This window comes from Sciurus carolinensis, chromosome 1 (assembly GCF_902686445.1).
Source record: "Sciurus carolinensis chromosome 1, mSciCar1.2, whole genome shotgun sequence".
In the NCBI taxonomy this organism is placed as follows: domain Eukaryota; kingdom Metazoa; phylum Chordata; class Mammalia; order Rodentia; family Sciuridae; genus Sciurus; species Sciurus carolinensis.
Genome location: NC_062213.1, coordinates 169,478,249 through 169,493,214, shown reverse-complemented (window position 1 = coordinate 169,493,214; position 14,966 = coordinate 169,478,249). Strand labels below are relative to the sequence as shown.

Sequence of the window (14,966 nt, the reverse complement as noted above, 5' to 3'; positions counted from 1 at the left end):
TTGGTTCCACAATCTGGCTATTGTGAACAGAGCAGCTATGAACATTGATGTGGCTGTATCTCTGTAGTATGCTGATTTTAAGTCTTTTGGGTATAGGCCAAGGAGTGGGATAGCTGGGTCAAATGGTGGTTCCATTCCAAGTTTTTTAAGGAGTCTCCACACTGCTTTCCAGAGTGGCTGCACTAGCAGCCCCACCAGCAATGTATGAGTGTACCTTTCTCCCCACATCCTCGCCAACACCTGTTGTTGCTTGTATTCTTGATAATCGCCATTCTAATTGGGGTGAGATGGAATCTTAGGGTGGTTTTGATTTGCATTTCTCTTATTACTAGAGATGTTGAACATTTTTCCAAATGTTTGTTGATTGCTTATAGATCTTCTTCTGTGAAGTGTCTATTCATTTCCTTAGCCCATTTGTTGATTGGATTATTTGCATTCTTGGTGTAGAGTTTTTTGAGTTCTTTATAGATTCTGGAGATTAGTGCTCTAACTGAAGTATGATTTGCAAAGATTTAGATATCTTCTTTTTTATCAACTCAAGTTTGAAAAACAAGTAGGGGTTTGCTGTTGACTTCCTGAGTTTGACTGAATCCAATAATTAAATTCCAGAATAGATTGTACATAGTACCAGACAAACCTCCTCTGGAACACTATGCTCTGTGTTGCACCTTTACAGGAGGCTATTTTATGAAGAACAATGAAAAACTTAAATTATATTTGGTAAGAAAATGTAGAGAAAAAGAGCAAATGAGAGCTGTAGGGAAATTAATAATGGAATGTAACACAGAAGAGAAGTTAGACTCATTTTAGATAAATGCAAAACTAGAACCCAATCTAAGACAGTTGTGAAAGGTCTCTGTAGAAGAAGCACTATAGCAAAGAATTGTCCAGCTTTTAGAACCAGTTCATCAAACACTGCTCTCTTGAAGCTTTCATTTCCCTGTCTCGGCAGTATTTAGGCAGAGGTTGGAGCAATATCAGTTAAGCATATTTTGGAAAAAAGGTCTACATGGCTGCAAGTTGTACTGCTAAGGATGTGTTTAATCCCCAATAAGATATAGTGACTCTCATGTTTATTTGTTCCTGGAGCAAAATATTTACATCTTATACTTCTTATATGCCTAACAGGGCTTTGCTCATAGTAATTATTCAGTACATTTTTATTATTGAATCATTTCATACAACAAGGTCATGGAACAAGAAGCATTATGTAGCAGAAAAGCACAGGTATAGTTGGGATTTATGTCTGATACAACCATTTTCATGAACTTGGGTAAGTTACAGAACTTCTCTGAGTCAAAAAGTTTCCTCATCGGTGAAACTGAACCTTTGTTATTTACCTTGTAGAACTTTGGTAAAGATTAAAGTGAGGATTAAATTGGTTAATATATAAACTCTGACACTATAATTAAGCAGGTACTTACTTAATGGTTATAGTTTTTATTATATTTTGTTATTTATTTACAAAATTTTTTGGTACTGGAAAATTAAACCAGGGACGTTTTACCACTAAGCTACATCCTAAGTCCTTTTTAAATTTTTAAATTATTAAATTGCTGAGACTGTCCTTGAACTTATGATTCTCTTCTCTCAGCCTTCTGAGTCACTGGGATTACTGGTGTGTGCCACTGTGCTTGGCTTATGTTTTGGTTTTTAAAAAAGCAGCAGTGATAATCTTGCTCTTACTATTGACACTTTTTCAATAGATGCTTCTTGTTACAAGTAGCAAGCAATTGGAAGACAGTTCTAAGTGAAAGGAATTTATCTGCCTTTAAGGGTGAAAAGGGGGGAAAATATGGCTTCCTTAGGTACATCTCACTAAAATCACTCTGACTGAATCATTATAGGCGGGTTAGGGTAGCATACTATAATCTACATATATACCTTACTAATTTATCCTGTAATTTTCTATTGAACATAATCATGAACAAGTCAGAAATTTGGAGATAAGGGTCAAAGGTCTCAGGTCGAATAGGTGAGATACCCCCATTTTTACAGATGAACAAAAAAGACAAATACACCACTTGCCTAATATCACCTTGCTCTTCATACTTCCAGCCTGATATAGGCTTACAGTGCTTGTCATTTTATGACTGATATTTGGCTGCATAAACCCTGAGGAAATAGTTGAACTATTTTGTTGTATTAAATAGTTACAGTTTTTAAGAACAAAAAGTGACACATTTAAACATATATAGATTTTGCTTTAAGAACTAGTAAGTTAATACTTGGTTAGCTTTCATAATAGTCATCTAATACATTTTTTGTTGCTAAGACTGTAATTTACTTGGGAGCTGTTCAGAGACTCCAATACTTCATTTGCTTCTGAGACTGAATGATGTAATTTCTCAGACTGAGGTACAGCAATCAAAATTTCTTTATTTTGCATGAAACCTTGCCTCATTCTGTCCATAGTTGAGGTGTTTAGAACAGTATACATTGAAGAGGACTTTCTTGATGTGATCACGTGTTGAGAAAAAGAAAAGTACACGAAAGCAGCTTATTTTGGATTCCTTAAAATTTTGCTGTGATTACAGAATGATAGTGAAGTGATAGATGCTTTTGAAAAATCCCCTATAGGCAACTTTTTATTTGTGAAGAATATAAAACACCACTCTTCTATTACCTTAATGCTATCAAGGTGAGAAACACAAATACATGCTTGAGGAAAGGACACCAAATCTATTCCCTAATGAGTTATCGAAACTTAGAAGAAACAGGATTCCAATTTACTCTCCAATTCCAGTCTAACAGAAAGTTATCCATTTTTGGGTGGTAATATTTGGAAGATCAGATCATTAAGACTGTTAGCACTAAAATCTTGAGTGTCTATGCAGACTGATAGGCAGATACTGGACAAAATGTCAGAGGAACCAGTTTCCACATTAATTTCCTTTCTTCTCTTCTCTCTCTCTCTGTGTGTGTGTGTGTATATATATATATATGTATGTATATATATATATATTTATTTATTTAAATTTATTTATTTATTTATTTATTTATGGTACTGGGGATTGAAGCAAGAGGTGCTACATCCCTAGTCCTTTATATATTTTGAGACTGGGTCTCACCAAGTTGTTCAGGGTCTTCCTTAAGCTGCTGGGGCTAGCCTTGAACTTGTGAACCTCTTGCCTCAGTCTCCTGAGTTGCTGGGATTACAGGTGTGTGCCACCACACTTGGTTCTACAAATAATTTTAAGATGACAGAACAAACCTGTTCATTTTATGATTTTTCTGCCTTACTACCAATATTTATGAAAGAGGAAAAATGTGCTACTAATTTAAATGGAATAGGTGTTATGATTAGTTAAAAATTCTTCAGAAGTCCCCATGAACAAAAAAAATATTAATTATGACATAGCAATTAAGAAAACAAATTTTTGGAGACCTTTACAATTTCACACAATAAGAAAAGAAAAAGACCTGATGGGGCATATATATTTTAAGATATTTCAGTAAAAATATCTTATTTTTGGAATTCGTTTCATTTACTTTACATTTTGTAACCTATATAAACAATGGATTAAAGACCTCTTGCAGCCATACTTTTTTGATTGAATGTGCACACTCTAAAGTACAAGATGACTAGGTATTGGGATTGACCATTTGTATGTAATTTTACATGATTACACCACATGGAGTGACAGAACAGAAAAGATGTGAAAATGGATCACAAACATGCCAAGGCTTGGTGTTAAAACTCAGACTTCAGGTAATGTGAGGTGGTGAAGATTTTTTAAAATTCTGGTTCTTATAATCATGATACCTAGAATATTCAAAGCAGAGTGCTTAGGAGAAATACCAACAGGATAAGAATCTAAAGGATTTGAAAAAAAATTATAATTTTCTTTTGAACTGGTTTGTCAATAGCATTACCTTTCCATTATTTTTTTTAAACAATAGTTTTCATATATACTGTTTACTGACAACTGTATCTGAGCTAAATGCATATTTCCTGAATAGTATTAATTAGATGAATATGGAGGAAAAACACCTGTACCCAAATGCTTTGAATCAGATGCAATGCACTTACTATCAGGCACTTAAACTTGCAGAAGTAGGCAGACATGTGGGAAATGTCCAAATTAGAGTAAGGGGGAAAAAACAAGGCTTGTATACTGGTAATTTTAAATTATCTTGAAGGACATTTTTAAAAAGGATAATCTATTTTAAAGAGGGAAGAATGTATTATAAACAGTTTAGCCGTCATTTACATAGAGACTGGTTTGTTCTCAATCTTAAAAGGTCATCACCTTTTATCCATTCCCCCATTTTCCTTCCTTTCAGTACTATTAGGAAACTATTCACAAGTGCACTCCTGGACAATGCTGAGCAGTAATTATAACTTGCTGACAAAGAGATATGAACAATTACTGAGCCCATTTTGAAACCCTACACTAATAAAGTCATTAGATGCTGCCCTTGCCATGATCCTTCTAAAAGCTTCTGAAGTTACAAGAACACACAGCATTGTTTGCAGGGACAATTGCTGCTGGCAGAACGCAAACCTTGAGTTAAACCATGCTGCAAATTGATCTTGACATTCTGTTAAGACCGCCACTAAAAATCAAAAGCAGGGGAGAAAAGGAGAAAATGAGTGGGTAGGATGTAATCATGGAACAGGAGGGGTTCCTCCTCACCTTCTCTCCTCCCTCTTCACAAAACAAACCAGAGAGAAAATGACAAACTCTCCTGGTGTTTTGGAACCTTTATTTTAAAGCATTAATTAAGTCCTTGACCTGGGATGTTTAGGATGGCAATACACTTCCTTTAAAAGTACTGGAAAGAAAATGTTGCACAAAAGGAATAAAAGAAGTTTGGAGAAAATTATACAGACATCTGGCAAGAAGGCTCTCTGGAAGTCTTAGTACCCTGACCACAACATGTTCATCTGGTTTTATCTGCTCTCCTCTGTAGAATACATATTTGCTCTTTGGGTAGCAGCTGGAAATTAATACTCCTTGTGTGTCCCATGCAGATCCCACACCTGGGCTATCTTTGCTGGATCAAATGGAAGTGTAGGGTTAGAGTAACATGGTCAGCTAGGCTTCAGCCAGGCATGAACCACTGAGTAGTCAGGAATTGTGGGTAAGCCACTGTGAATATGGCTAATTACTAAGATGGAAAGTACAGATGAAGATGGTTGAGTGATAATATGTGCTTTAAGTCAATTAACTCTTGCCAAAGATTATGTGGAAAATTATCACTTGAACATTAAGGCTAACAAGTACCTGTCAGCACAGTAGTGGAAGTTTGCAGTAACCTTAAATAAGGTTCAAAAGCTAAAAGACACAGGCAATGGAATTCTCTTGTGAACATCAGCATTAATGATGATATAAAATTTAACACAATGCTACACACACATATATAACATGCAACCTGTGTAGCCTGGGCACTAGCAAAGTTCCTAGGGAACTTTTTTCAGTTACTCTGAATACTGCTTAGAAAGAGTGTGCAATATGATTCAACTATTTTGTAGCATACACAACATTTTCACCTCAAGAACTTGCACATAAGCACCTAACACACTGGCCCTCACAATTGGCTGATTACCCAGCTGGCACTATCCTAGTCAACATCAATATTTAATTTTAAGACTTCTGGCATAGATCACCTATACCAGCACCTATATTTGCCTTGTGGACTCTTCTAGTCAGAACAAGAGAAAACCACTAGCCCACTTATTACAGGTCAATACTGTAATTTACTGTACCCTTCCTTGATAAAGTAATTTAGCCAAAACCCACTCATCATGGAAGGTAACTGTATCAATGTTTCCATGCATGCAACAGATGTTCAACTATTGTTCAAAGATGAAAGCAACTTAACACTTAACTGTGCTGGTAGTTATATAGTATTATTTATGGTTAATGTTGATGGTGCCCAAATGGAATGTGCCCGACTACTTGGCATATCTTACCAAGTAACCAGGCAAGCATGCTGGTCCCATGAACATGTTTACTTTAATCAATGCCATCATCACTTCAGAAAGTTCAGTACCATCTACAATTTGGGATTGCTTCTGGGATATCGCCGAGATATCCCAAAGTCTGTGCAAGAAACTCTGGAACCCTAAATGAACTAAAGTTGGTTGGAATTCAAGCCTTTTTTTCAGATGGTATGGAGGTACCTATGGTACATAGGTATACGCCATGATATTTTAGGACCCCTACAGGGTCTGCAGAAGACAAAGTATTCAGCCTGGACATTTTAGTCCATTATACAAGGAAAATGAAGGCTGTAGTTTTATTAGTTATATTAGTGGGTACAGAGGAAGACGACACAGTTAGATGTAGCAACATTTCCAATGCTTTCGCCATTACCCACACTTATTATTTATTGTTTTTATATTAAGCCTGTTATGGATTTTTTTTTATTACTAATTCAGTACTTACTTTTTAAAAGGTACTATGTAAAAAAAATAAATAAAATAAAAGGTACTATGCAAAGCAATAAGATTATAGACGTAGCACCCTCAGGGAGCTGACAATCTTGTAGGCAGATGGCAATAACCACATAATATAATGAGTGCTATTAAAACAAGCTGGTATAGGGATATTATGGAAACATGTAGAAAGTGCATTTTAACCCAGATTGAAGCGAGAGAAAGATGAGGAAAGGCAAGGCTTCTAGGAACTAATATTTGTCCTGAATTTTAAGAAATTATCCTTTCACAGTAAAGTAACAATTCACTAACAACACATTGTACTCAAAACATTTTTATTGTTTAGTTAAACCAAGATGGTTTTTTTTACATGTTATGCATTCAAGACATTTGATCTCTGTTCCATCAACTGTCTGTAAGCATATGCCAATACTGAGATGGATCATTAACAAAACTTCTTTGGATCTGTTCATCCCAGTTGGTTGGCTTAATCCTCAATCTGGTTCAGACCATACGGGATTACATTAACTGGCCAGCTCCCTCCCATCTCTCTCTCCTCCACAATTATCTCAAGCACTGACTCTTCATTCCAAATACTTAATTATGATGCTTTAAATAATACCAATACCCTTCTGTAAAGAATAAAAACAAGCTAAAACCTAATAGGCTAGAAATGCTACTAATATAAAAATCATTGAATAGAAAAAATTCTATTTTCATTTTTCTGTGTCATCTCTTTAAAGTCCTTCTCTGACTCCCTTAGGCATAGCAATTCACTATAGGGTTTTGCTCCTGAAGCACCTTGCTTATATGTTAGCTCTTTTGTCTGACTTTTAAAATTATTTTTAAAATTTTGAGTCATAGTTTTGCTAAGTTGCTGAGGCTGGCCTTGAACTTGCAATCTTCCTTCCTCAATCTCCTGAGTTGCTAGAATTACAGGTGGGTGCAACTGTGCTTGGTGCTACTTTTGTTTGTCTTGCTTACTAGACTATTAGTGTTTTGAGAGTTAGGATTGTCTTGTTTAACTTTTCATCCTCAGTTCCTAGTCATTCCTGGTTTATACAAAATATTCAGTAAATATTTACTCAATGACTAATGTAAAGAAATATAAAAACCTTAAGATATTTTTTAGTCATGTCCAGGAATGATTTTGTAGGCTCCTCTTGTTTACTATTACCTGTTCTATCTCTTTCATTTATAGATATATCCTATGATCAGGATCATTAGGAAAATGAACAGTTAAGAAATTATACCCTCTAGCACCTCTTAAGATAACCTAGGGGTTTCTTCCTATGACTTTTAAGAAAAAATGGTCCTGAAATCCATAGACACAGCTGTCAACAAGACCATGGAATTTTTAAATAAAGTCCATTTAAATACACAATATTGAAACTATAAGCAGCATTTTTAAATGGAATTGGATGCATACATTTATTTGATAAATTCTGAGTTAATTTCTCCTAGAATTTTTATAAGTGCTTTGTTTAGTGAGACAAATGAAATAAATAAGCCCTTTTAGGAAATCACAATTTAATAAGGAAGAAGATAGATACTAATAATTACTGCTAAAATTTGATGTCTCAGTTCATATTTGGTATACTCCATGATCAATCTAGAAATTATGCCAATGTCTTTTATACAGAGTTGGGTCAGTGCTAAATATTCAACTTTGAAAAAAGTTATTAGAATCATTATAGAAGTACAAAATGCAAATCATCAACATCACAGGGGTGATGATGTTCTAAAGAAAACTTTTTCTTTTTTTTAGTTTGTTACAGAACTTAGGAAATTTAATTTATAATAGCAAAGTGACACTAATATCCTGGTAACTTAACCAAAGCATTCACGTGAATTCAATATCCTTCACTTATCTTCTATACATGAGAAAGTCACAGTAAATTGTGCCTGGAGGATTAACATTTCTATAGGCTAAAGCAGAATGTACCTTAAGCAAAAATATATTTGCTCAGCAAGATTCTTCCCATCTTGGACATCAACGTCTAGAGCTGTAACATCAGATGGTAGTCCTGGAAACCACTGGGGAAGCATTCAGGCTAAATATATTATAAGTTCAGGTTTCTCTAAATTTATATGATTTGTCAGAACTAGGATAGCCAGGATGGGACAAGAAAAACTATCCACCATAAATTTATTTCCAAACTATTACATCTGTTACAGAGAAATCAGAGTTAAAAAGTCAGAGCTCAATCTTATATTTTTTACAATTTTATTTTTGATGCCTAGGAACCACTTCTGTATTTCCATAAATACAGCTTTGCATTAATATGTAAATGATGGCATAAGATTTTTGATATGTAGTAATTTTTATATGTAGCCCAATGATAGACAAATATTAACACAAGCAGTTTTCTGTAAAATGAAAATGAAAGTTTGAGTTTTTGTTAATTAAAGTTAAAAGGATCAAATAAATGATGAAATAGAGTTTCGTGATAAATACCTTTGGATAAATGTGATATAAAATTCTAAGAAAGATCATACAGGAAGAAATTCAATTAGATAACTGTATTTAGATTAATTTATGACAGCTGAAAAGAGAATTGTGGCTAAGCTAAACCATTTATTATTGGTAATAAATCAGCCTAATTCTCTTAGGTTCATGTATCAAAGGAAACCCACTTTTACTCTCTTTTTGGGAATATTGCACTCTAATGAAAGCTATTCTTGTGTTTAAAAATACACATTTCCTATTAACAGTAATAATGATGGAACTGTACATCAAAAAGAGTTATGTTGTTGTTACTTTAATATAGAGAAAGGAACATAGCTTAAAATAGTTTTTAATTTGTAATGTGAACAGAATTGAACTTTAAGTATGGCAATTATCTTAAATTCTAGCAATCATTCCATTCTTTCTCTCTATATCACCCTGTTTGTGGTTCCTATGTTTATTAAGTTGAATTCTTAGATGTTTCCATTTTCAGTCTTTTATATCACTTCCTTTTATTTTCATGAGTTAATGGATATCACATTTTTTAAACTGAAGACTGAAATATCCTATCATACTTCATAGTCCATAGTCAGTTCTGCAATTCATTGAGAAATAGCTCTAAAGCCTTAAACAAGGCCTTTATTTAGTGTTTTTAAAAAAGTGTCATAAGGAGTTAATAGGACACAGCTGTACTGGCTCTTTCTAATAAGCAGCTTCTGTCGCTTTGGTCACCACAGGTGTCTCTGTAACCTGCAAACTCTTATTACTAGTGTATCAAAGTTGTGCTACTTAACAGACTTCTTTAGTAAAACATAACAAAGCAATTACATGGCTGTTGATTGCCAGTCATAAAAAAAAAAAAAAAAACCCTCAAACACTGTTTTTCAAAAGAAACTACACTGCAATTTTTTGTCATTGTAAAATAAAAGGAACTAAGGAATTAAATGGAGGATAGAACAAAATAACAGCAGGTAGCCCACTGAACTTAGCCACTACAGATGGTTTAGAAATAGTGTTTCCTTCTCCATCAAGTTGTGGATAAAAGGAAAGGAGGAGATTCCTTACTGCTAGTGAATGGCAAAAGATTTAGCCAAGTCTCTAGTCTATGTATTTTGCCTCATGAAAGACCTTCGATGCTGCATTTTTATCTGTTTTTGGCACTGCTTTTCATCACCTTTAACTGAGTGTGAATAATAACCTGATTTAATTTAAACAAATACAGGTGCTGGAGGTTCTTTATGTATAACAGGGAACATTTCCAAGGCAGGACGAAGTCATTCTAGGAAATTTCCTAACCATTTGCTTAAAGAAATTAAGTATTAGATGAAGAAATTGCTTCAACATTTTTTTTTGCATCACAGTTAAGGGAAGAATTATCTTTCTTTTCAGATGCAGATAACATAAAACAAAGTCTGAATGATAATAAAAAATACAGTGAGACATAAAATAGTAAAAGACAAATCAGATGATTTCTAATTGATCTATAATCGCTTAAATTAGGTAAGTATAATAGGTTTTCTTGAAATGAATTAATTTAACCTCCCTGTTCATAAGCTCACAGCCTGTTATTATGATTGTGTTAACACAACCACAGTAGCATCATGGGATGTTATGGCCACATGTGTAATTAAACATGATGAAAATAGATTTCAGATGGGAAACTTTAAAAGGTAAAATATGAAGACTTATTCATCATTTAAAGATATTATGATTAACAAATTAACAATACTACTGACAAAAAGCAAAGGGATTTTTTTTTTCTTTTGAGAATATGGATGCATTGCTGGCTGTGTGCAAAAGAATGTGTGCAATAAAGCGATTACATCAATTAGCATATGCTAGAGTTACGCTATTACCAACTCCACTGGACTGTCCAGCATGTCTTGCCTTCTTCACTGAAGTTATTAAAAAAATAAACTTACTACTAACATTATGTGTTAGACTTGCTTTGCCTCTTATGATCATAAAAACACTGATTTTCTTTAAATAATCAACAAACTATACATATAGGCTATCTGTCTTATTGCAAAAAGATAATATATTAGAAAAATATATATTTTTGTTTTCAGGTTATTATTGAATTTAAGCCGTCTTTACAAGTTATGTTTTCACAATTGTAAATAACTGCATGTGTTAGCTAAAACAATAGCTTTTATCTAATGAAATATAATAGAAGATTAATGCTAAGGATGAAAAATATTTATGACGATAAGAAGACAAACAAAATGATGACTTTTTAAAAAATAGAAGACAAACTTACAACTTGTGAACAGCAGTATTACCTTGCTCTGTTGGCGTCCTTTGTCAGATCCCAAGCCCAGGTTATAAAATTTTGACTCAGATAAGAAACAATGGATTCAGCACAAAGCATTTGTGAGCAGAACACGTTGGTTAGTACACTTTCATCGTGGTGGAGGTAGATAGCAAGAAGCTTTCTCTGAAAAGAGAAGAAAATACTGATCAATTAAAATATCCATTAATGTAAGATTCTTGAATTTTGGAGAGGCATAATCAGTGTATATGAACAGCAAAGACAAATTAAATGCTATTCCCTAAAAAAGTACCTTACATTTGGAGTTCCTAAAGCATCTACTAGTATAAATAATTTTTGCCTCATTACACTCTAAATAAGGAGGCAAGTTTGATTGTATCTAGTTTTACAAACTGCTATCAGAGATTTCTGTTAACATGTGCAAGTGGAAATTGCAAGAGAATTGCATTTTCTTTAAATAAAATGGATTTACCATTCTTCAAGTTCAATTCACCTTTATGTAAAGGGATATATTAACTCTGAGGTATTTAACGATGCAGAGAAAAATTAATCATTAAGATTGGATGGCAAAACCTCTCTGACATATTATGTTTTCAACTCGAACACTGAGTAGTCTTTTCTACTTGAAAAAAAAAAAAAGGTCCAAAATAAAGTTTTGTTTTTAGTTCTACTACTAATTTCAAAGTCATTAATATATTCCCATCTTAAAGGCCTTATTTATGAACATGTGACTTTAATTGCCATTTGAAAAGATGTTAAAAAATATTCAGTCCACATGAATTCTTTCTAGTTTATATTTCAGAAGATAACCGACATAGTTTCTCCTATGAAAAATTATTTTTTTCCTTTGGCTATGATAAACCCTGTCCTTAAGAAATAATATCTGCTCTCTCAAAAATGTCCGTTCAGAGTTGGCTATTCAACAAAATAACTAAAATTAAAAACTAAAATTGAACAAGATAATTTGCAATATGTCAGCTACAACAATGACAAAAATAAAATAAATTTTTGTTGACTAACATTAGTGTTACCTCACAGAAGAGCTGAGTTTAAGAGTGACAATTATCAGGAAAAGGAAAGATAAAATTTTATGGTAAAGACAACACACAAACCAATAAGTGAAATTCTGCCAAAGGAAAATTTCAAGGAAGTTGTAGGATTATCCATTCATATTAAGTAAGGAATGTGATGGCAGTCATTAAATGAAAATTTGCAGGGTGGAATTCTTAAATAAAAAGAAAGATACTTATAGAAAAATATAAGACTCATACTGATGAATGTCTAATGATGTCTGATGCTTAGAAATATCCTGCTAAAGAACCCAAATCGTAACAATGCTTAAAAAGTAATCATTAACATATTTTCTTCAACAGAAAATTTTGTACTATAAAGTTAGAGGTAAATAGATTAAGATTCTAAAAGTATCACATTATTTTCACAACCATTACCTACATTTACCTCCAGAATAAACTAGTAAAACAAGTATTAACCTCATTAGTATATGAGGAAACTGAGGTTTAGAACCCTGACTTGTGTTAAATTCTACAACTAGTTTGTAAGAAACACAGTGGGGACTGCAAACCAGATTGTCTGAATTCAAGTCTAGTGTTCTTTCTCTGATACTACAGTGTAGCAAGGAAATCACCACAAGGTAGTCAAGGCACGTGGGAGCATACATATAACATAAAGCTGCCAAACTGCTTATAGCATCAGTGCTTCCATGCTTCAGAAACTGCAAGTAATGGGAATAAGGACAGGGTTCCTGTGTATAATTGACTTGGTTGATCCCACCCTGCTTCTGTGTGTTAGTTCATTTATTCAATCATTTAACAAGCATTTGTTTAAATGCTCATTGTGTTAGGTCTAGCAAGAAGCAGGAGAGATAAAGTGATGAACAAGAAAGACTCAGGGTTTCTTCATCTATGTTGATGTCTATAGATAACCATATAGCTGGGTTTTTAGGAAGTTTGTAAGATACATTGTTGGAGAAATACTTATCTGGTAAATTCCAACTCAACCTTGAAGTTTCACAGCAAATGCCTTTATGAAACCATTCCTGATCCCCTCAGGCAAGTTAAGAGCTTCCTTTCCTGAGTTGCTAGCTCTTCCCACTAGTATTATAATTGTTTACAAGTTTCTCCTCCAGACTAAGTCTCTCAAGGGTCAGGTCTGGGTCTTTTTCTGTCTCTTTACATCCTTAAACTAGCACAGGTGCCAAACTGTTTGAGGAAAAAAACCTGAGTGCTGATATTAACCATGGGCCCCATAACAACGCCACATGGCAGTGATAAAGCTAAATCAGTTTTAGTAAGTGAATCAAGAATCTGCTGCTTTAGGGAAAGGATCATGAACCTGACTGCACTAACAAATTCAGAGCTCCTCTTCTTAGGAGATCTCTAGCTGAAAAGACAGAGGGATGTCAACCTCTAATTCAGCTTGATGGTATCTCGGCAACTACATTTAATGAGACACTGGGAACAAGAGAGCTGTCTACTTTTAAATCAGCATATTTCTCACCAAACAATAGCAACTGCTAAATCTTTAAAATGCCTACTTCTCTCAAGAACACTGCAATAGACATTTAGACTTTGGGAAAGAGATTAGTGATTTATATCGCTATCTCACTGATTTAATTTAAATGCTCTTCCAAAACCAAACACACATGTGCCAAGGAGGCTACTAAGAAACCCAACATGCAGAGTTCCCCATAAGTGCAGCCCACAGTGTTGACTGAAACTAAACTTGGAAATCCAGGGCACTAATGCACAATATCAAGCAATAAAACAGCATCTCTTTGGCAATATTTAATTTAAAAAAGAAGAAAGAGGCAGGCGAAGATCAGGCACTGTCTGTTTTGGAGGATCAACCATTCTGCATTTCAAAGCATTGGTCCCTGCAATATCCAGGTTACTGTGCTAGAATCTCAACTATTATATCGCAGTTGTGAGAGGGAGGGCAAAGATGTGTTTACTCAGTGATTAGGCCCTTAGAATAAGCCTCTAGCTCCTAGAGAGACAGCTCACCACTTATTCATTTGGGCCAATTCACAAAGCCTAGGAAGATTAAACATCCATGCTGAGAAGACAAGCGAATGCAGACGGTGAAAAAGAAATAAAAATTCTTTAAAAACTCTGAGATGACTTCATTATTTTTCCACAAGGAAACTTTAGGAAAGTGTTTAGTTAGAGAAAAACCCACATTGACCTCTCTCTAAACCCTTAATCTTTCCTTTGTGGTGGCACTGCTTTGTGGTAAGCGACTGGCTCGCCTCGCCCCTCTTTTCACTGGAAGCTGAGGAAAAAAAGACTCTGGAGAAACAGTTTTCGTTCCAGGGACACAAACCCCTGACACTGTTAAACATGAGATGCCAGGAAAACACACTTAAAAAAATTCCCACTTTATACTGAATGTGAGAAAAAAGATGGTAAAAAAGAGTATCGGAAGATCTTCAGGCTGAGGGCATGACCACAGCAGCTTTCAAAAGGGAAATGAAATAATCCTAAAATACTATTATCTCTCTGACATGATAAGCTTTCAACAACAAAATTTATTCTGCTGTTATGACAGTAGGCAAAATATAAACCACAATAAAATGCAAATATTACTAAGTTTGGGCTATAAAGTATGATTAAATTATAGGCATGATAAATGAGGTCCAGTTTCATATTTCTGATTATTGAGCTCAATTAAGTCAGGGAAAAACACAATTCAGTTTGACATCAACCAATTTGGGAGAAAGAAATAGCAAAGTAATCAGAAAACTGCTTCTGTGAAGGAAGGGCATAGGGTACACAGAAAAAGAAAAAGACAGTGTTTTGTTTTCCATTACTATAACCAGTTTTTCCTTTGGTCCATTAATA

General features: G+C 34.2%; 1 protein-coding gene across 1 annotated transcript in view; it reads right to left on the bottom strand.

Moving 5' to 3' along the window:
- The window catches only part of Faf1 (Fas associated factor 1), a 459,649-nt gene that overhangs the window by 120,389 nt on the left and 324,294 nt on the right, over positions 1-14,966 (bottom strand). Inside the window, exon 13 of the mRNA XM_047554623.1 lies at positions 11,117-11,271. Within this exon, the coding sequence (XP_047410579.1) occupies positions 11,117-11,271 (155 nt within the window). The remainder of the gene's footprint in view (positions 1-11,116; positions 11,272-14,966) is intronic.